Source organism: Lissotriton vulgaris, chromosome 5 (assembly GCF_964263255.1).
Source record: "Lissotriton vulgaris chromosome 5, aLisVul1.2, whole genome shotgun sequence".
NCBI classification, from domain to species: Eukaryota; Metazoa; Chordata; class Amphibia; order Caudata; family Salamandridae; genus Lissotriton; species Lissotriton vulgaris.
Genome location: NC_141693.1, coordinates 540591710 through 540615581, shown reverse-complemented (window position 1 = coordinate 540615581; position 23872 = coordinate 540591710). Strand labels below are relative to the sequence as shown.

General features: G+C 47.9%; 1 protein-coding gene across 1 annotated transcript; it reads left to right on the top strand.

Moving 5' to 3' along the window:
* The first annotated feature begins 3512 nt into the window (after nt 1-3512).
* On the top strand, nt 3513-17876 carry LOC147711206 (uncharacterized). Its single transcript, XM_086919432.1, has 2 exons — nt 3513-3588; nt 17122-17876. The coding sequence occupies exons 1-2, from the start codon at nt 3513-3515 to the stop codon at nt 17874-17876; spliced, it is 831 nt and encodes a 276-aa protein (XP_086775558.1).
* The last annotated feature ends 5996 nt before the right edge of the window (nt 17877-23872 follow it).

Genomic DNA, 23872 nt, shown 5'->3' with positions numbered 1-23872 from the left:
TTTCTTTAGCCAGCTGGGTAAGGGCCACTTTTTTTTTGGTATTCAGCCCTTGTTTCTGTCCCTGTCCGACATTGCATACCATGAAATTGGGCAATAGTCCTGCTTGTTATTTAAAGCGCTTAGAAACGATGCAACAAGAATTTATTATCGACAGGGAAAGAAAGAGCTTTGCTTCACATCACTTATTGAAACGACTCGGGCTGTCGGACGAAAACAATGAAAAGTGGGAGGTTTGCGTTCAGTTTTTGTCCACATGCTTTGAAGCCGGCCAGGCTGTTCAAGTTCCAGAAGGCTCTGTCCGAGCCAATCAGAGGCCGGGGCTAGGAGCTCTGCAGTCGGAAGCAATGTGGAATCTGAGGCGGAATTAGTTTGCTGTTACTCTTGGTTTCCGGGCTGTTTTCTCTGCTAACTGCTGGTGGTGCTGTGTGATTTCTAGTGAGGAACCGAGCGGAAGAAATATACAAACCATGATCTGAGAACATGATGAGAACAGGGAGGGCGAGCGCCCCCAACTCCCCCACCCCTCTCGCTTCTTCCAGGAGCCGATGTAATCATGCCCCGGTAACTTTCAAGGCGCAAAACGTCAGCACCAACCTCACCGGAATATCCTTTATGGGTAAAATGTACAACCGCGCTAGCTTTGCAGAACGAACGCATTAAACTTAAAATAATAGAAAACAAGAATAAAACGGCAAAAAAAAAACGGCGGCCGCAACGATTTTCGGATTGGGGCGGGAGCAGCGAACAGCGGGAGGGGGCGGGAACGAGGATAGCGGGAGCATGCGACCTACCTCATCTTCAACAAACAGCAAAATGGCAGCCGGCGCTTCTGAAAATTTTTGGATTGGGGGCATGGTTTTGCTGTCCTGAGTGACGGACTACGTCACTGTCTAAAGAACAGCAAAACTTACGCCCCCAAATCCGAAAGAGACGGAGCTTCTTTGGAGGGACGGCTCTCTCCTCCAATGGCTGGCCTCCGTTTAGGAAGCCAGCCAATGGAGGGAGAGCCAAAAAGAGGGAGGGATAAAGCAGTCCTCTTACTAACAATAATTCTCGGACTTCCGGTCTGCCTTCGGCAGACCGGATATTACCTCGACCTAAAAAAACAGAAAGTAACCAGCAATGTATGCAAAATGCCCCCGGAACCTTAAGGTAATCCACTCTTTTAACTTGATTGCACTATTAATGCACAGAAATATAATTGTTAAACTGACAAAATGTATGTGAAATATATGACATCAATAGATGAATGGAAAGACAACCATCATTTTTTTTTCACAGCCGGCTGTTGAACTGCATGTAATACGCTGCTAAATTTACAAGGCTTTCAGCATAAGACAATTGTTGTTTTTTGACAACCACCTTCAGACAAGAAGGCATGGAAGAAAAAAAATAATCTAATGGATTCACTGATTGCTGGGTGTCAAGATGGTCCGTATCACCACCCTACGATCCATGTATCCCATATTTTGACCAATTGTTAAATGACAAATGGGGTTTTCGCTGCCGTACCCATTCCCCACACAAGGAGTTTGGGAAGTAAAACTACAGAGTGGGTTCACTCCAGCAGTCTCATCTCCCTATCCTCTGCCTTATAGAACCAGCTGAGGGCATGCTCAACTGGAATGCAGTAGCGTAGCAAGAGAGGGTGTGCCCCGGGCGGCATGAGTTTTGTGGGCGGCGGCCAACCCCCTGCCCCTCCTACTTGCGGCTGTGCACCCATGCTCTTCATGCGGGTGCCGGGCGGGCGACAAATGCAGGCAAATGCAGTGACTGCCACGGGCGACACAACAGCTACCTAGGCCACTGCAGATGTCGTGTGATGTATTTCCATAGTTCATATCAGGGAGCTCCAGCCCACCCGCTTCAGGGCAATTTCATGGAGTCCAGCTTCACCCTGCTACGATTCCCTGGCAAACCAATGCTACCAAGTGATGATCCAGTTATCTAAAATTGTGTTGCGGAACTCGAGCCAGAGAACCGCGGAGTGAATATAAACAGCCATTACTGATATGGATAAAATATTGCAAAATTCAGTAGAGAGTTTCAGGCCTTCCATGACTCTAACCATCTTAGAAATACTGTGCCTCACTGTTGTGTGTCACCTACATTCCCAAATATTTGAAGAGATGTCTCTCTCCCTGAAATCCTGCCGCCAGACACGCCTCCCTGTTTAAAGTTCTGAGCCTTCCTACTGGGAACAGTCAGGGGCGTAGGAGACACTACATTTCTGGGGGGACAGAGGCAACCTTTTGGACTTTCCAGTGTCCCGATACAAATTGACCATTGTCTGGAACCATACACTCTGTTAAAAAAATACAATTGCATCGTTTTGTAGTGAAACATTGATAAAGGCAGGCATGTAGTCACAGTTTGCAAGTATGCTTCGATTCACAAAGTAATTAGACCAAATGTGAAAAAACATGTTTTTGAATCTTACATTTTCATGCACAAAGCAAACAAAGATGGGACTAAAAAGGAAGAATAAACTGAATGCTCTTTGCGACATGTGCATGATTGTGAGGGACTGTACAATTTACTTGTGAGGAAGCACATCTTTAACAACTGTCACAATCAGCAACTGCACCAGTGCATGGTGGACTCGGATCTGACCTCTCCCCAAGTAATGGGAACGAAGGCAGACAAGTGGGTCTGTACCCGAATGCAATAAAGATCTCATGGTGGTGCTGACCAGAAGAAGCAAGATTATTCTAAGGCCCAAGAGAAAGGTGGGGAGAAATCTAAAGAAAAGATTCTTCTGAAGGTCCTCAAAAAATCTTTCTCTGGGGGTAGGTCCCATTCCTTTTCCTACTCTAACAAGAACCTTGGTGCTATTTGTGAAGGAAAAACGTAAAAGGACAAAGGGTGCCAATTGCTCTAAGTCTAGCACCAATACCGCTACTATAACTTCGAAACCTCCTAGTGTCACTAGCAATAGCAATGGTTGTAGTAGGCCCCCTAAGAGTTTAGCTGGGTTAACCTTGTGTACTAAAGTGGGTTCTGGCCTAGTCAGGACACCCACTCAGGCTGTTTTAGTCTGTGATGGTGGCACTGAGCTCCCCACCCTTACTCTAAGTCCCACTAACTTGGGCAAATACAGACAACAGCCTCTCATCAATGGTCAGGAAGCTGTGCCATACATGGACACAGGGGCCAGTGTCATTATGGTGACAGAAAAACTTGTGTTTACCAAGCAGATTCTACTTGGACAGATTTACCAAGTGACCGATGCTAACAATACCAGGGCAGATCATTCCATGACAGATGTCATTCTCAGCTGGGGAGGGGTAACTGACCCAAAGAGAGTTGTGGCATCCCCCAACCTACCTGTGGACTGTCTACTGGGCAATCATTTAGAAACTTCAGACTGGTCTGAAGTGGACTTCAGGACTCATGTAGAAGTTATGGGAATTTCAGCTAGTGTCTTTGCTGTCTCTAGGGCTGAGGCCAAGAAGTTAGGCACTGAAGGAGCCATGGATCCTGAATAAATGGACCAACCAGCTCCCAAGAGAATGACCAAGAAGGATACAGATGTATCCTCCTCTCAGACCTACAATGAGAATCAGCCTCCTCAGGGAGATGATCTCAGTACCTGTGAAGGAGCTGTACTAGAGTAGCTTGGGCCTGACAAGGCAGAGCAACTGGGATCATGGATCCTTCAAGGGAAGACTTCAGTCTGGAGCAGAAGGCCTGCCCCTCTCTTGAACAATTCAGACATCAAGCTGCTGCTGAGGAAGCAGGGCATTTGAGAATGGACCCACAGGACTTGTCAGGAAGAAGGGCTCCTTTTTTCTGCAAGTACAGACCTCAAGTCTGGTGCTACCAGGAGGTTGGTCATACCTATGAAGTTCAGGGGGTTTGTATTGACCCTGGCACACAACATTCCCCCTGCAGAACATCTTGGGCAAAGCAAGATTTGGTACAGGCGTGTCTCTTACTTTCATTGGCCCCACATGTCTGAGGACACCAGGGAGTTTTGTCAGTCCTGTGTCACCTGCCAAGCCAGCGGTAGGTCAGGTGGCACTACAAAGGCCCCCTTAATCCCTCTGCCAGTGGTTAGGGTTCCCTTTGAGAGGGTAGGGATATACGTTGCAGGTTCCTTAAACCCTCCAACAGCATCTGGACATAGTTTTATCTTAGTGGTGGTAGACTATGCCACTAGATATCGAGATGCTAGTCCCCTTAGGTCCACTACAGCTCCTGTAGTGGCCAGGGTTCTCCTAGGAATCTTTTTCAGAGTTGGGTTCCCTAAGGAGGTATTGTCAGACAGAAGTACTAACTTCATGTCTAGCTACATCACTGCTGTGTTGAAAGAGTGTGGTGTGAACTATAAGTTTGCCACACCCTACCATCCACAGGGCAATGGGGCTGTTCAACAAGACCCTCAAAGGTATGATCATGGGACTCCTAGAAAAGCTGATGGGAAAATGGGATGTCTTACTACTGTGCCGTCTCTTTCCCTACAGAGAGGTTCCTTAGAAGGGGTGGGCTACATCCCATTTGAACTTCTGTTTGGACATACAGTTAGGGGTCCATTATGTATGGTCAAGGAAGGATGGGAGCAACCTCTCAAGCCTCCTAAACAGGACATAGCAGACTATGTTCTGGGTCTGCGTTCACACATGGCTGAGCATATGAAGGCGGCCAGCAAAAACCTTGAGGCCAGCCAGGAGCTTCAGAAATCTTGACATGACCAAAAGGCTGTCCTTACTGTTTACTGTCCAGGACAGAAAGTGTGGGTGTTGGGGCCTGTGTCCCCAGCAGCTCTCTAAGACAAGTGGAGTGGCCCCAAGTTGACCTAGGTACTCCAAGAAGTCCCCACAGGGTACTTCATGTGATTCGCTCGAAATCTTTTGTTAACAGGGCTGACATGAGCTTGCTCAAGGCCACTGATGAGAAACAGGAGGAAGAGAGTGATCTTCTCCCTTATCTCCTCTCTCAGGACCCTGACGACAGATCATGTGAAGGAGTAGCCTTGGCAGACAGCATCACTGATCAACAGCAAGCTAATTGTAGACAGGTTCTTAGTTTTCTGGTCTCTTTTCTCTGACAACCAGTCAAACCACCTGGTGTACCCATGAAGTGGACACAGGTGACAGCATGCCTGTGAAGAGTAAAATGTACAGACAGCCTGACCTTGTCAGAGACTGCATCAGGACAGAGGTCCAAAAGATGCCAGAGTTGGGAGTCATTGAGGCTTCAGATAGCCCTTGGGCTAGTCTTTTAGTCCTTGTACCCAAATCTCACAGCTAGCATGGTAAGAAATAAATGAGTTTTTGTGATGACTATAGAGGTCTCAAAGCAGTCACTAGGGCTGATGCCCATCCAATTCCAAGGGCAAATGAACTGATTGATACTTTGGCCCCTGCCAAATAGCTCAGTACATTTGACCTAACTGCTGTTTATTTTCAAATCAGACTCAATGAGGATGTCAAACCTAAAACATCATTTTCAACCCCCAGTGGATATTATCAATTTATTGTGATGACGTTTGGTTTCAAAAATGCACCTACCTAATTTCAGAGGCTGGTGAATAAAGTCTTAACAGGTCTGGAAGCTTATAGTGCAGCATATCTAGCATTTAGCTGTCAGAAGGCATTTGATAACCGGAGGCAAGCATTGTGCTCTGCTCCAATTCTGCAAAGTCTACACTACTTCAAACCATTCTTTGTCCATACTGATGCCTCCGAGATATGGATAGGTGCAGTATTGTCACAGTTTAATGCAGAGGGCCAGGGTCAACCAGTAGATTGTATAAGCAGAAAGATGACCCCCAGGGAGAAGCATTGATCAGCTTCTGAGAAAGAGGCCTTTGCTGTGGTCAGGACCTTGAAGAAGTTGAGGCCATACCTGTTTGGCACTCACTTCATTGTTCAGACAGACCATACGTCCCTCTTATGGCTTAAACAGATGATGGGTGAAAAACTCAAACTTCTGAGGTGAGCCATTTCCCTACAGGGGATGGACTTTTCCGTGGAACATAGACTTGGGAGTAACCATGCCAACAAAGATGGACTTTCCAGATATTTCAACTAAGACAAAGAAGCCTCAAATGGGCAAGATTAGCCTCATCTTTATGTTTGGGGCGGGGGGTATAGGAAAGTAGGATTTCCTTTCATGGTTACCCCCACTTTTTTCCTGGGGTCAGTTTGTTTTGACTGTAGTCTGCTGGGATCCTACTAATCAGTACGCCAGCAACTGTGCTCTATGCCCTAAAGTGGCTCTGGTAAGTACTATGGTACATCCATAATTGGCTACTGGTGTAGCATTACACGCCGCTAGCATATGCCAAAAAGGTATGCAGCATGTATTTTGACACCAGTGGGAGTCCACTTAAATTTGATTACAGGCCTGCCATTACAGCCTGTGTGAAATGGTGCTTGCACCTATAACAGAATTAAGTTCCTTGGCCCTCATTTATGAAAAGTGACGCATCCTTGCGCAGGCGCAGGGATGCATCACAATTCCGTACGACCCGCTGCGTCAGAATTTTGCGACGAGGATGCGTCATATTAATGCAATGGCGAATCATGTCGCAAGTGATGCCGAAAGTCGGAAAAAAGTGACGCAGGCGCTGCCGTCCTGACGCACCGGAAAGTCACGCAAGTGCAGGAAAAGTGCCGTAAGTCACAATCGCGGTACTGACGCAAGTGTACGCGTCGCTGCGCCACTTTCACGTTGCGTCAGAATCCGGAAAACGCCAAAAATACACGCATCCATCTCCTAATTCTCCCGCAAATCGAAAAAATTGCTACCATGGAGCCTGAAGGACACAGCAGCAGTCAAGGGAACCTTCCACATGGCAGCCAGGATGCCCAGCCTGAAACACAGGGAGAAACACATGAAAAGAGGAAAAGGAAAATAAATTTCAGTGCTGAGGAGAACAACATACTCCTCAATGAGGTGACAGACCACCAGCACCAGCTTTTTGCAAGTTCCAAGTTGCCATTATCAAAAAAAGAGGCCATTTGGCAGTCCATATTGACAAAGGTCAACTGTGTGGCCCAATCTAAGAGGACAGTCATTGACATTAAGAAATGCTGGAATGACATAAAGCGCAGGACAAAAGAAAAAATGGCAAAAAAACGCAAAGAAGCAACGGTGACAGGAGGAGGCAGCCCATCACAACAGGAAGAGCTGGATGACCTTGAGGAGCGGCTTGCGGCGGTCATCCCAGATGAGTTGGTGGTAGGAATTCCAGGACAGGACAGTGCAGAGCATGAGGAACCGCAAGACACACAGGGTAAGTCCCTACAAGGGGAAATGTGCAAAGAAGGTAATGTTGTGCAGTGCATAAACTAAGGTGGCTGGCACAATTACTGACGTGTTGTGGAAAGATAAGTCATGCAATGTCATGAACTGTGAAGTGTCTTCAAAAAGTATTGTACCAGGGACATGCAGATGTCACATTTGGTAAACCCCTACCCCAGTCAAAGTAATAACATATTTCCAAAGTGAAGTCCCAGCCCACTGCTACACCTGACAAGTGCCACACGCAGGTGCAAATATACAACTACCCTCATGAAACACCAATCACACAACATCCTGTAACAGACCGAGTTTAATACTTGTATAACCTGGACTGCCACCACTGTGCTGGCAGGATGTTATTTAGAGCATGTATTGGTGGCACAATGTGCCACACCCACAATAATAGGCCACAGACAGCTATGTTACATAGTACAACATATCATGACATTGCATCATTGAGAAAGCGCAATTCCAGGGCTGTTGCTGGGGGTGTACCCAGAAACATCCATGTCCAATTGACAATGTCCAATAGCAAAGTCAAACTGTAACTATTACGCTGCGCCACAAAGATATGCATCCTCAGGGTCTGTGTAAGGCATGCACAACCTGAATAAATACGAACTGTTCCGTCTCTTATATACCCAACATATAGATGTTGCATTCAAGTGGACACATAGAAAGAGGAAAAATCTATTGATGACTGCATCATGCAGGAATGTGTCCCTTCCATGCACACAAACAGTGATCCCCTGCACTGCTGGACCCCCTGCAACATGGTGCAAGTTTGCCTGGGTCGGCGCATGCCAAGCATTGTGCACCTATGTCGTTGTGAAGGACGGGTGACACCAATAAAGAGACCCTACTGATAGTCACCTCATGCAGGCCCAAAATCTGTCATTGTACTACTTTGTGCATGATGGTTTCTGCCACATCATCTGCATATGTAAGGGAAAGTACTCAGGAATGTTACTCAGCATGTGAAGCCCTGTGCCACATTACACAAGCATCATGCATAACGTATGCATGGTGGGTCTGCACATCCAAACAAAAATATCAGTAGTGGTGCTGTGCAATCCATCCAAATTTTGGAAATACATTAGCATCTGGCAATTGTGTCAGTACCTCACACCTGCATCATGGTAGGTATAGGGGTGAGGCAGTGCCACCGGGAGAGGCCTGCACCAAGGTTTGCTGTACTTGAATGATGCTCCTCACATGAATGCATGACTTAAGCACTGACCAGCCACGTCTGGATGAATGACGTATATAACATGAATAACAACATGTAGTGACATACAGTGAATACAGCACATCTATGTTGTCATGACCATGGGAAAAACATAAGTGTACCAATGGTGTTCTTGCAGTGAAAGAACATCCAACATCAATAGTTTGCAGGAATGCGCACCATCTCACCGAAGGCCTCCATTCATGGTCTGTACCTATGCATGCACTGCAGCACACCTATATTGCAAGGGGCGCAGTCCAGCTGCTAAACATCCAGCAAATATGCACCATAGTTAATTATACAAATGGATCATCAGCGAGTCTGCAGCACTGTTTTTGTAGCTTAAGTGCCAAGAATGTTTAATCACATTAGCAAGCTGTAGCATACAGATGAGAGCAAATGCTCAGGAGTGATAGCAACTTCTATGTCAATGGCATAGCATGTCCCAACAAAACTATGGCAATGACATGCAAAGTAGGCGTTACGTATCCAAATAATGCTAACAAGTTGACCAACTGCACCTTGCAAGATTAGCAAGGCTGTCACAGACATGAGAGGAAAAGCAAACTCATGCAAATGCACAATAGATCCCGGAATGTAAAGCCACAACATACATGTCCCTAAGGAAGGTGACAATTTGTGGCACAACATCTATGCATGGGACTGGTACTGGACAGCGCTGCAAACAAGGTTACAGGGTTGCCCTGTGACAAAGATACACTCTACAAATGTGCAACAACAACAATATTGTGTGCATTCCTATGGCACAACCATGAAAATTGTTGCTGCAAGAAGACAGTGAGGCAACACTTCTCACCATGTCCCCCCTTGCATTAGCATGGATGTACAGTACCCACTGGACATTGCTCCATGATTCAAGTAATGACTGATCCATTACAAATCATAATGTCAGTGTATGCACAACCATGCCGCAACTCCAGCAATGCATAGTGGCAGACGATGCCAATGGCACTGCCCACATACATGGCTGCCATGAGGCAGGGGGAAAGTAGGGATGCAAGTACATTCATGAGGGGTGCAGAAATGATGGTGTCATTAGAGATCCTAACAGTGCTATTTGTGTGCTGTAGTGTCACAAGTATTTAAGCATTGGCGGACTGTCTTTGCACAAGGAGTGGATGAGATGTCATGCACTGCCCTTGCTCCAGCTGCAAGAGGGTGCAAGGATGGCGGTGGTGATTGCTGGTCAAGTCACATATGTCATGCATTCAATGATGGTAGTGCCAGGAGAGTATGAAGTCAGACCTGAATCAGAAGTACCTGCAGCCGTAGTACAGGTACTTAACCGTGTCCTGTTCAGTGGTATGTTGAGGTCCCTTGATGCTTGTGTCTGATGTCAGTGAAGTTACCCTGGAGGTGTTGTTGGTCAGGTAACTTAACCTGCTGAGGTGGAACTGGAGGTCATCGAGCGGGATGCTGTCTGTGGATGTCACACACTGGGGTGCAATGAGGTCAACAATGGTGTTGGAGAATGGGGCACATGGCCTGGGTGTCCTGCACATGAGTGTGCTGCTGAGTATGGCCATGGGCCTGGTCACGATAATGTAGTTGTCGTAGTACATGGTCAACCATGGCATATTAGAGTGCCTGCTCATTCTGAGTGTACCAGTGTATGGGTTTACAATGCCTCTTCCATGATTGTCGTGCTGCCACATGCAGGTGACACAGAAGTTGTCAGTGACAGTGATGGTGATGTCTGTAGCAGAGTTACGACCTGGCAGGTGAGGTGACGTACAGGGTTGAAGGTGAGGAGGTTGCTGACATTGTATTGTTGCAGTGTCCAAGAGGAATAAACCTTGGTTCACTGTGTGGACCTGAGCCAGTCAAATGCAAACAGCGTAGACTATGGTTGCCGTAGTCTTTTGCGATGACCATTACAATGTATGCTGCACAATGTCAACAATGCAATGCATGTGTACCAAAATATCATCTCAAAATACCTCATTGTGACCACAATTATGTTGGGATGTAAGTACTTCATGTGGTAATGTGTGTCCGTATGAAAAACAAATAAATTGTGACAAATCTGAAAAATAACTAAAATGTTGTGCATTTATGCGTCAAATAATAACATTTGGTTGTGTCATGGGGTGACATATGGCTGAACTATTGTTTGCATAGATGTACATCATGAGAAATAGGGGGTGAAATGTTGAGAATATTAACAAATGCAGTGTATATTTGTTTTGGCAATGAAAAATGGTGTGTGCATTACTCACTAATCTGACTCCATTGTGTGTGTCGTGGTTGTTCATAAAGGAATTTAATGCTTCAGGTCTGGGTGTGTGGTGACAAGGATAGTTTGTCCATGTACTCACTGAACTTTGAACAGTGTAATTAAAGTCTCCGCTGTGCAACACCTACTCTACAGTTGCAACATGCCTAGTATTAAAAATTAATTCAATGGAATATGATGACATGGCATGTTTTGGTAATATGTATGTGCCTTTTGGCACAAGAGTGGTACACCTGCTCTGCATGGGGGCACAGTGGCAAACATTGGCAATTGGGGGGGGACAGCTGTGAGTTAACAAATGCAGGAAATAACAATGAATGTCTTATGGATGCAAGGATGTGTGTGAGTGGGTGCTGCAAAACATATAGTGGCTGATTCACAGAATGAACTTAAGACTCAATCCAAAACTTACTACTATTTTGGTATTCACAGAATGCACTTACTAATTTTGGCATTCACAGAATGAACTTACTACTTTTGGTATTCACAGAAGTTAGGATTTTGTCTTAAGTTTCTCTTAAGACAGACTTAGGACAGACTTAAGACAAAATCCTAACTTCTGTGAATACCAAAAGTACTAAGTTCATTCTGTGAATGCCAAAAGTAGTAAGTGCATTCTGTCAACACCAAAATAGTAGTAAGTTTAGGATTGAGTCTTAAGTTCGTTTTGTGAATCAGGCACATATTGAGGGAAGTCTGACCTCAAAGCTGTGTCCCAATCCTCTGGAGCCTATGCAACCCTGCCTTTGTGTCACGTAAAATGAATTAGGCAGCCAGGCTCACTACTATGAGTCAATCACAATGCTGTGAAGTGCTGGTGTGACTGGTAATAGGAAATGGGATAAGTCATGCAGCCACATGCTGGAGTGTCGGCCATGTTTGCCTTGGAGGCTGAAATGCAGCCTGCATACCAAACATGGAAGTGGGTATTACTGCTCTGGTCATCATGGGTGGCACCTGAGTCATCTTGCCAATATGCACATGACCCACCTCATCTTAGATGTCCCCTACCCACACTCCCATGCCATGATTACACATAGCATGATCACATCAGTCACTCATCCCTTGTGTCTCCATAATAAGTCAGTTCAGTGCTCTCATCTGAGCCCACATTCCACATATGGTCTATGAACTACCACTAAGGCCCCCACCCCTGTCTTCATGTGTTCCGTCATCACTGAATTTTGTACCTCACAATTACCCTACTCAATGTCAGCCGCTGTGCAAGCGCACAGCAGACGCATGTACATGGTGTGCTGAAGGCACGCCTATGGCAAGTCTGAATGCGCACATCTGTGTCCCAAATGCAATCATTTCCAGCAACAACTGATATACAGTCACTCACTGATGCAGCTCAGCCAGCCTCTATGCACTCATACATGGAAAAAATTGGAGAATGACAACAGGCCTTTGCAAACATGACCCGCAGACATTTCACATGCCTACACTGCTGACAAAGCTCAACCACCACCCTGGTCTCAAACACAGCCAACACCAGCGTTTCTGCAAGTGAAAGTCACACCTGAATACACAACTGCACATACCAGACCTCCACCCTCTGCAAGCCTAACAAACAGCACTACAGGGACACGGCATGGTAGAGCACTGATCTCTAAGAAGCAAGAGGCACCAGCAGGTACCTTGGTAAGAACTGTATAAACACAAAGACACCTGAAATGTAAAACACATACATGGACGCAATGAGGGACTACCACAAAAAAATACTCTAAGATAATGGAAAGTCCTGCAAACTCGTCAAGGTCCTGCATGAATAAAACAACCTATGCAGCAAAGCTACAGACATCACCCTGGCACTACAGCCCTGTGATAAGTGTCCCACAAAGTAAAAAATTTCACTACAACAACTTTGCCGTACACATGAGATGCCACAGGCAGCACCACGCAAACCTCTCCCAACACAACAGCCATACTACCATCCCCACCGGGACACCAGTCACAGCTCAATGCACCCCCTCCAACATGAGATACAGCCACCTGTGGGATCACTACAGCCCTGTCCTCATCACATCAACAACAGCACCAAGATCACCCTGTTCACAGCCACAGGTGACATCTGCACCCTCTGGGACCAAGAGCCGTGAGTGTGCTGCGACACAGACTAACACCACACAGATTTGCTACACTACATGAAGCAGGATTCCAAGGAACAACGCTTAACTGGGTCACTCATCCCAGCAAGAGGTCCAAGGATCAGAATGACAACCTTCGTCTTTAAAATCACGTAATTTCAATGCTGAATGCAAGAGGGACCATCTATGTGTCTGACCCTTGTCAACATCAACAGGGCTGCCTCAGCTCCATTTGTAACCAAACACAGCCTCAACATTGTATCCATTGCTGATGACAGACAGCTCATATTCTCTCACACCTAAGACTACACCAACCAAAGACTTGAAATACATTGAGGAATGCATTACGTCGCAGTCTGCATGAACCACAGCCGCATGAAAACAAAATCAGAGAATACAGAAGTCTGTGTCCTTGGAACAACTCCTTCAGCATGTAAAAACACCTGTTGGATCTCCCACTCTGATTGGAAGGGGCTGCCGCTACCGCTCAAAGAGACAGGTCTTGATGAGTCTTTTGAATGCGAGTAGGTCCTGGGTCTGCCGTAGGTGGGCCGGGAGGGTGTGCAAGGTCTTGGCGGCGAGGTAGGACAAAGATCTGCGGCTGGAGGATGGTCATAGGATGCGGTGGACAGTGGTGAGGGGGAGGCTGGTGGAGCGGACCTGGCGTGTGGGGGTGTAGAAGCTGAGTCTGCTGTACAGGTAGGCTGGTCCGGCCTACTGGAGTGCATTGTGTGTCTGGGTCTGGAGCTTGAAGCTGATCCACTTGCTGATGGGGAACCAGTGTAGGTCTCACATTTGGGGGATGATGTTGCTGCGGTGGGGGACGTTGACAATCAATGAGCCGTAAGTGTATTGGATGCGTTGCAGTAGTTGTAGGTGTTTGTCTGGGAATCCTGCGTACAGTGCGTTGCGGTAGTCCAGTCTGCTGCTGCTCAGGGCCTGTGTCACAGTTATTTTTGTCTGGGGTGGGGATCCACTTGTAGATCCTGCATAGCATGCGGAGGCAGTTGTAGCAGGAGGAGGAGATGGCGTCGACCTGCTCAGACATGGAGAGGGAGGAGTACTGGATGTATTGTAAGTTGCGTGCATGGTCAGTGGGTGTTGTTGCTGTTCTCAGTGTGGTTGCCCACCAGGAGTCGTCTCAGGCTCAGGGTGTGGGTCCGAGGATGAGGACCTGTGTCATGTCCAAGTACAGTTTCAGACTGCTGCTCCTCATCCAGTTGGTGAGGGACTTCATTCCCTCGTGGAGGTTTGTTCAGGGTGTGTGTGGGTCCCTGGTGATGGAGAGGATGAGCTGGGTGTTGTTGGTGTAGGAGATGATGTAGAGGTTGTGATGGCGGCCCACGTGTGCGAGGGGGACATGTACATGTTGAACAGTGTTGGGCTGAGGGATGACCCCTGGGGTACGCCGCAGATGATGTTGATGGTGTCCGATTTGATGGAAGGATTTCGGACACTCTGGACGCTCTAGGATCTGCCGGAGAGTAAAGACGTGGTCCAGTCTACGGCCTTCAATTGGAATCATGATTCTCGGAGGTGTGTCTTCAGAGTGTGATGGCATACCGTGTCAAAGGCGGTTGACCGGTCCAGGAGGAAGAGGGCTGCTGTCTTGGTGCTGGCTAGTTGGCGCATGATGTTGTCTGTGCCTGACATGTGGACTGTCTTGCTGCTGTATGTACGTATGAATCCGGACTGGGACGGGTCAAACATGTTGGGGTCTACCAGCTCGCGGCCCAATTGCATGTTGATGATTACCTAGATGACCTTCGTTGGGAACGTGAGCAGGGAGATGGGCTGTGAGTCCTCGAGGGCCTTGGGGTGTGCCTTGTGCCTCTTGAGGAGGGCATTGCTTGTGAAGTGCTTCCATATTTCATGGAATGTTGCTGCATTGAAGAAGATGTAGATGAACTTGTGTAGTTGTGGTATGATCGCTTCCTCTGCTTCGTACGATAAGTGGTGTGGTGATGGTACTGCTGGTGATCCAGAGTGTATGGAGTTCATGACCTTGTGTGTTGCGTCCTTGTTGACATAGTACCAGGAGGTGCTGCGGTTAGCGCTGGTGGTCCTTGCCGGGGAGGTGGAGTCTGGCATAGTTGGGGTGGTTGTGGTGTTGAAGCTGTCGTCGATGTCACCAAACGTGTGCTGTGAGAAGATGGACAGTGAGTCGCACACTTCTTGTGAGGGTGGGATGTTGTTAACGTTTGTGCATGGGTTTCTCTGTTCAATAACAATGCTGAAGACCTCATTGCTGTCGTGTGCATTCGTATCCAGCCAGGCTCGGAAGGAGGAGCTCTTTGCCAATCTGTTGAGGTGGTGCTGTATACACATGGCGTCCTTGTGGACTGTGTGGTTGTGCAGTGTGTGTCCGTGGAGCCATGTTCACTCCATCTTCCGGCATGCGCGTTGGTAGGTCTGGAGGTAGTCGGTGAACAGGCGTGGCTGTTGGAGGGTAACGTGAGTGGGGCAAAGGTGTTGGTGCAGTCCTACATACACTATCAGAGTTTTTGGGCACTGGCGACTGGGTTGGTGGGGTTGTAGTTTGGTCTCTGGCTGAGGGGTGTGACCAGCTGGTCTACGTTTACTTTTACCCAGCATTGGTGAGGCAGCAGTTGTCTGCGGTGGTGTGTGGTTGATTAATTGAAGGTCAAATCGATGCTGCGGTGGTCGGTCGAGTGCAGTTCAGTGGTGTGGTTGGAGGTGACGTGGGTGCCTGTTGAGAAGACGGGGTCCAGCTTGTGGCTGGCGGCGTGGGTTCGGTCCCGAGTTATCTGCAGCCGGGTCTGGTGAGGTCGTTGATCAGTATGGTGGAGTTTCGTTATTGTTGTCCTTGAGGTGTAAGGTCAGGTCCCACAGGATGATGTAGTGCATGGAGGCGAGTGCGTGGGTGCTGGCGAGGTCATCGATGGAGCAGCAGAACTGAGCACAGGGTCGGTGTGCTGTACACGAGGGTCCTCTGAGGGTGGTGTTGGGTGTCGGTGTCGATGTTTATGTGCAGGTGGTTGGCGGTGTTGATGGTGTTGTCTGCATGGGTGCTGATCCTTGAGGGTGGACTTGTGGTCGATGATGATTCATCCACCAAATCAGTCAGCGCAATCCCTGCGGTTGAACTTGTAGCTGTCTGGGATGTCTATGGTGATGTTGGTCGCAGAGGAGTAGTTCCACCAGGTCACGTTTAATAATCACACATCTGGGGCGGAGGTGTCAAGCAGATCCCAGAGCCACATGGACTGTTTTCGTGTGGAGTGGGTGTTGTGGATAATGCATTGGAGGTGGCTGGGTCCACTCCATGGGGGTTTGGTGGTGGCTCAGTTGCATGTGAAGCTGCATGTGCGGCAGGAGAAGGGTCCCGTGTGTATTTTATTGTGGTGGCCTGGAAACAAGTGTTGTATTGGCCGGCATGGGTGCATGGAGGGTAAAGGCGTGGTACTGGAGTCTGGTGTAGGGGTGTTAGTGGCCACAAGGGGTCCTGGCGCTGGGCATGGTCCAGGCGCAGATGGCTGCAGACTGGCTTGCTTAAGGTGTGCCTCTGGTGCGCAAGCTGCAGAGTCGAGCAAAGTTTGGCACATATGGGGATGTGGGAGGGAGGAGAAGCTGGTAGGCAGGAGCAGCAAGTGTGCATGGGGTGGTGGAACAGTGGCACTGAAACCAAAATGGTGTGCAAACAGGGTGAAAAATAGTTGCTCAGAGGCCACTAACGGGACACTAATATGGTGGTTCTGCACACCTGCCAGTGTGTACTCAGCAGCGGCAGCAGGGGCACACAGGGGGAGCTGGGTGTAGGTTGAGCAACATACCAGGAGCAATCTGTATTATCCAAATATAACGTCATTAGCATGAAGACACAGGAAATGGGTCACACACAAACAACACAGCTGTGATGGCTATGACAGGTGGGATGATGTGAGATGGTAAGAAATCCATGTCCCAAATCCTCAGTAATTGTGGCTTGATACCTGTTGCACACATATAGAGTGCATAATGCCACTTGGACTTGCTACTGTGCTGGAATGTGTCCTCAATATACACCAACAAAACAGACATCAGGACATGCACTCAAGTTGAATGTTGCAAGTGTGCAAGCACTGTCTGGCCATGTGCCATGTGATTGGAAAAACATTTTGAATCCATCAAATGAATCATGCCATGTCATTTTAGGTAACATGAGTGATGATGTGTAGCTTTAACTTTGACATGTTGACACACATCAAAGTCAAAAAGGGTAGATGACTCAAAATTGTGCATCTGTAGACCATATGTCAGACATGATCATAAACCTACATCTTTTTTCATTTCAGGGCATGGTACACCTACTCATGAGCAGGAACCTATGTTTGAATCCGATGATGAGGGCGGTGACAGTGTACCAAGTGTGGACACAGGCCTCCTCCAGGACCTGTTAGAATCAATACAAACTCCCTCTCCCCATACAAGAACGCAAAGCAGCACAGTGGGATCTCCGCTTGCCCAACATGGAAGCACTCCTACACCACCTCCCACAACATCTCAGCCTCACCACTCGCCGAACACGCTAAATTCTTTTGAACAACGTGTTGTGGATGTACAGGGTCAGTTGGCACAGGAGGTGCGTAAAGGGATAGAGAGCATGGCAGGCACCCTAGAGGGAGTGCTCCGTTGCCTAACATCCAATAGTGGCAGTGCGGAAACTGGTAGCAGCAACGATGCACCACCACGTACTTTGTTTCACGCCATGAATGACATATCAGAAGTCATGCAGCAGAGGCACAGACAAATGCCCAACACAAGTGCCAGCCTTGAAGTTGCCAACAGGCTGAGGAAAATTCAGGACATTCTTAAAGAAATGAATGCAAAACAGGATGCATACCTAACCAACTTGGCTGCCTACCAACGGGATGTTACAGCTGTCCTGGAAAACCACCAAGTCATGCTCAGTGCATTTATGCATTACCTGATGGGCATGGAACATGATGCAGGTACAATCCCGTCAACATCTGCAGTCCCTGATGTGTCTATGCCTCCTATGTCGACTGCACCACTGATTACACCATCAGCTGTGACAACACACACATGAGGCCAGTGCATCTGTGTGCAGGCAAGGTTTATATAGGCATTGTAAGTTGACACTTCATACGCAGATACAAAGCAAGGTATATGAACCATCATCCCTGTATGCTGCACAAGGCAACACACATGTAAAATGCACCATGGAAACGAAACATGGGCAAATTAGGATTGTGTTGCAAGGAAAAACACAGGTGTGCACTGCAATTGATTTGGGCACCGCCTCCTATCATTTTACACTTGTACATGGGGTGCTGCTTGGGAGTAAATACGTGCTGCGATTTCACCAACGCAACACACACTGCACCACACTTTCATGGTAGACGCATCTTGACAGGGGACGTCATATCATGCCCAGCATTAAGGCCTGGTATGTGGATTGACTATGCATGATAAATGATGCAATGACCATTTAAACACACATACATCATTGCATATTAACTACTGATGTCAATAGGGAATTCTGCTAGTGACCCTTTTAGTTGAAAAGGTAACTGCATGAATGTTGTGCTAATTAATGATGGACTTGCAGCACTGCTGCATCCCTCTAACAATGGCAAGTACTGACACACGTGGGGCACAAGGAAATCGTACATGTAGGAGGTATATCTATGTTGTACTACAATTAGCATGTGTCATGTAGCCATGGTATAAATACTCTGACTGTCACGTAGCCCAAGGCTCCTTGCTCAGCACAACACTCTTCGACATCTCCATGAGCATCCTTGCCACCATTGCATGCACACACAACCATAACATAATCTCCTATGCCAATGACACCCACCTGGTACTGTCCCTCACCCAAGACCCAGCCCCAACCAAAAACAACCTCCATGAAGGAAAGATAGACGCTGCAGAATGGAAGAAGCTCAGTCATCAGATACTGTAGACACACAATACAGAGGTTATCATCCTTGGCAAATCAACATCCGCCAGGGACGACGCCTATTGGTCCACAACAATGGTCACGGCAACAACACCCACGGAGCATACACCCCACTTGGGATTCATCCAGGTCTACTCACTCACAACGAACAAACAAGTGGACGTCATCTCATCCTTATGATTCTACACCCTGCGCATGCTCCGATAGATATTCTGGTGGATCACCACCGGAACGTGTGAGACGGTCACCCAGGCCCTCATCAACAGCCAACTGTACAACGGGAATGCCCTATACACAGGAACGACTGCCAGACTTCACTTAGAACTACTACCCATAGTAAATGCATCAGCACAACTCATCCTCGACAGCCCTCACCACAGCAGCATTTCTACAGGCCATATTGACCAACACTGGGTCATCGTCAACACAAGGATCACGTTCAGGCTCCTCACCTAACTGCTCCACCAGCCTCCCACTAGCCACCATCCCTAGGATTCACTGAACCACCACTGGAGGTGGATCATCCTCCTACCTGGCCACCAAGACATGAAACTCCCTTGGCGCACAACTACGACTGACCAGGACCATCTTACCTTCATTAAAGAACTGAAGACCTGCCTATTTCATCAGTAGCAGCACACCCCCTCCCTTCAGTGCCTTGAGACCCTCACACCTGAGTATGGTGCTCTATGTAGGTATAGATGTATTGTTTGTAAGCATGGGCGGAAAATCCGTTCCGCTCGCGGATTTTGCGGATTTTCGGTAAATTCGCAATCCGCAAACGCTCTCGAATGTACCGAAAATCCGCAAATTCGCAGGCAGCGGATTTTTTTTTCTTGGTGATTCAATTTTGCGGCGCGCGGCGTTCACTTACCGTCATTCAGCGTTTGCCGAGTTGTTTTTCTCAATATTTTGCGAGTGCTGCACCATTTTGGATCTTGCTGCGAGATCCCGCGGAAGTTTGGCGACCGCGATTATGTCATCGCGCTCGCCACCTTGCACAGCGAGAGTTTGTCAACGCGAGTACGCCGTGATCACGTATCGCGGGAGTTCGCAATTGCGAACTCGTACATGCGGCAGCAACAATCTCGCACTCGCGAAAATACAAAATTTGCAATTCTGCACAAGAAATCCACCAGCAAGCAGCATAAACCTTCTGAAAATGATGATTTTTATCTGAATAACTCCTCAGGTTGACATTTGCCTGCACTTTTTTTGCAAGGAGTCCATTTTGGGGTGGGGGGGTGGGAGGAAGGAAGTGCCCCACTGTCTCCAACTTCCTGTTCCTGTCCAGCAGGCTCCTCCCAGTGCTTTGTCCATCTTCTGGTCACTTTTCATTTGGATCTGGAGCTGGAAGGATTACTTTTTGTGGATGCTGCTGGATATTTGGATTTGAGGCCTTTTTGACTTTCTTTGGATCACTTTTGGATTAGAAATTTCACAAGTAAGTTTGTTTGGGGCATTACAGTTGCTGCAACTACAATTTTGTAATTTTCGATTTTTGGGCTGTTGTTGGGGCCTTTTGCCCAGGGGTACTCAGTGGTGGGTGGACTGAGTCTTTATGTGTGGTCTCTTTAATAAAAACATCATGGAGGGCCTGGATGGCTTGGGATTGTGCAGATGTTTTGGGCTGTTGTTGTGGCCTTTTCACCAGGGCTAGTGAGTGGTGCATGTGCCTAGTCTTTCTGTGGGGTGTCTTGAATTTAAACATCATGGAGGGCTTGGGATTGTGCTGATTTTTCTGTGATTTTCGTTTTTTGGGGGTGTTCATGGGGACAGGCCATGTGGCTGGGGGTCATTTTGAGTGCTGCTACAGGCCCTGGCCATGTGCTGGGAGGGAGGGGGCCATTTTGAATGCAGGCAGTGTTCTTAGGTCTGCAACCATTTTGCCTAGCTTTCAACCTTAATGCCCAGGGGTACTGAGTGGTGCATAGGCCTAGTCTTTCAGTGGGGTGTCTTGAATTTAAACATCATGGAGGCCTTGTATTGTGCTGATTTTTCTGTGATTTTCGTTTTTTTGGGCTGTTGTTGTGGCCTTTTCACCAGGGCTAGTGAGTGGTGCATGTACCTAGTCTTTCTGTGGGGTGTCTTGAATTTAAACATCTTGGAAGGCCTGGATGGCACGGGATTGTGCTGATTTTTCTGTGTTTTTAGATTTTTTGGGGTGTTCATGGGGACAGGCCATGTGGCTGGGGGCCAATTTGAGTGCTGCTACAGGCCCTGGCCATGTGCTGGGAGGGAGGGGGCCATTTTGAATGCAGGCAGTGTTCTTAGGTTTGCAACCATTTTGCCTAGCTTTCAACCTTTATGCCCAGGGGTACTGAGTGGTGCATAGGCCTAGTCTTTCTGTGGGGTGTCTTGAATTTAAACATCATGGAGGGCTTGGGGTTGTGCTGATTTTTCTGTGATTTTCGTTTTTTTGGGCTGTTGTTGTGGCCTTTTCACCAGGGCTAGTGAGTGGTGCATGTGCTTAGTCTTTCTGTGGGGTGTCTTGAATTTAAACATCATGGAGGGCCTGGATGGCAAGGGATTGTGCTGATTTTTCTGTGTTTTTCGATTTTTTGGGGTGTTCATGGGGACAGGCCCTGTGGCTGGGGGACATTTTGAGTGCTGCTACAGCACCTGGCCATGTGCTGGGAGGGAGGGGGCCATTTTGAATGCAGGCAGTATTCTTAGGTCTGCAACCATTTTGCCTAGCTTTCAACCTTTATGCCCAGGGGTACTGAGTGGTGCATAGGCCTAGTCTTTCTGTGGGGTGTCTTGAATTTAAACATCATGGAGGGCTTGGGATTGTGCAGATTTTTCTGTGATTTTCGTTTTTTTGGGCTGTTGTTGTGGCCTTTTCACCAGGGCTAGTGAGTGGTGCATGTGCCTAGTCTTTCTGTGGGGTGTCTTGAATTTAAACATCATGGAGGGCCTGGATGGCATGGGATTGTGCTGATTTTTCTGTGTTTTTCGATTTTTTGGGGTGTTCATGAGGACAGGCCATGTGGCTGGGGGCCAATTTGAGTGCTGCTACAGGCCCTGGCCATGTGCTGGGAGGGAGGGGGCCATTTTGAATGCAGGCAGTGTTCTTAGGTCTGCAACCATTTTGCCTAGCTTTCAACCTTTATGCCCAGGGCTAGTGAGTGGTGCATGTGCCTAGTCTTTCTGTGGGGTGTCTTGAATTTAAACATCATGGAGGGCCTGGATGGCATGGGATTGTGCTGATTTTTCTGTGTTTTTCGATTTTTTGGGGTGTTCATGGGGACAGGCCATGTGGCTTGGGGCCAATTTGAGTGCTGCTACAGGCCCTGGCCATGTGCTGGGAGGGAGGGGGCCATTTTGAATGCAGGCAGTGTTCTTAGGTCTGCAACCATTTTGCCTAGCTTTCAACCTTTATGCCCAGGGGTACTGAGTGGTGCATAGGCCTAGTCTTTCTGTGGGGTGTCTTGAATTTAAACATCATGGAGGGCTTGGGATTGTGCTGATTTTTGTGTGATTTTCGTTTTTTTGGGCTGTTGTTGTGGCCTTTTCACCAGGGCTAGTGAGTGGTGCATGTGCCTAGTCTTTCTGTGGGGTGTCTTGAATTTAAACATCATGGAGGGCCTGGATGGCATGGGATTGTGCTGATTTTTCTGTGTTTTTCGATTTTTCGGGGTGTTCATGGGGACAGGCCATGTGGCTGGGAACCAATTTGAGTGCTGCTACAGGCCCTGGCCATGTGCTGGGAGCGAGGGGGCCATTTTGAATGTAGGCAGTGTTCTTAGGTCTGCAACCATTTTGCCTAGCTTTCAACCTTTATGCCCAGGGGTACTGAGGGGTGCATAGGCCTAGTCTTTCTGTGGGGTGTCTTGAATTTAAACATCATGGAGGGCTTGGGATTGTGCTGATTTTTCTGTGATTTTCGTTTTTTTGGGCTGTTGTTGTGGCCTTTTCACCAGGGCTAGTGAGTGGTGCATGTGCCTAGTCTTTCTGTGGGGTGTCTTGAATTTAAACATCATGGAGGGCCTGGATGGCAAGGGATTGTGCTGATTTTTCTGTGTTTTTCGATTTTTTGGGGTGTTCATGGGGACAGGCCATGTGGCTGGGGGACATTTTGAGTGCTGCTACAGGCCCTGGCCATGTGCTGGGAGGGAGGGGGCCATTTTGAATGCAGGCAGTGTTCTTAGGTCTGCAACCATTTTGCCTAGCTTTCAACCTTTATGCCCAGGGGTACTGAGTGGTGCATAGGCCTAGTCTTTCTGAGGGGTGTCTTGAATTTAAACATCATGGAGGGCTTGGGATTGTGCTGATTTTTCTGTGATTTTCGTTTTTCTGGGCTGTTGTTGTGGCCATTTCACCAGGGCTAGTGAGTGGTGCATGTGCCTAGTCTTTCTGTGGGGTGCCTTGAATTTAAACATCATGGAGGGCATGGGATTGTGCTGATTTTTCTATGTTTTTCGATTTTTTTGGGGTGTATAACTGAACTGATGTTCCTCTGTCTTCCATTGCTTTTAGGTGCACAAGACTCAAGAGAACCACCAGTGCCAGGAAGAAGTCCTGCAGCGGTGTGTGTGTGCAGCATAACGTCACGCGACGTCACGTCTGGTCACAGACAACTCTGCAACTCGTGCAACGCAACTGCGGCCTTCTGTTCTGACTTGCTCTGAAGAAGATGGCCCCAAAAAAAGTTCCCCGTAGCTCCTCTAGCAAGAAAGTTGCCAGTAAGGAGCAGAAGAAGCAAGTTACCAAGGAGACTGGTGTGCTGCCCGCCACATTTTTTGGGAGTAAAAAAAAAAGTACACCTGCAGCAGCAGCGGGATCTGCTGGGGACCAAGCTGGGAGCAGCACCCCCTTTCCATTGGGCTCAGTGCCACCACCAACACCGCTCAAACTTAAGTCCAAGCCCTTGAGTGCTGCAGAGGCAGTCAGTGTACTTCTTCAATCACCATCGACCAGTAATGTTTGCTCATCGCAAGAAAGTAGCAGCAATGTCCTTCAATCAACACAGGTTGTTGTAACTCATCTGACGAGTGTTGAACAACCACAGCCGCAACAACAACCACATGTGCAAGTACAAGCCCAAGTACATGTGGAAGGAGAGGCAGCGCAAGGAGATGCGCAAGCAGAGGTGCATGGAGGGTCACAAGTGCCCACAA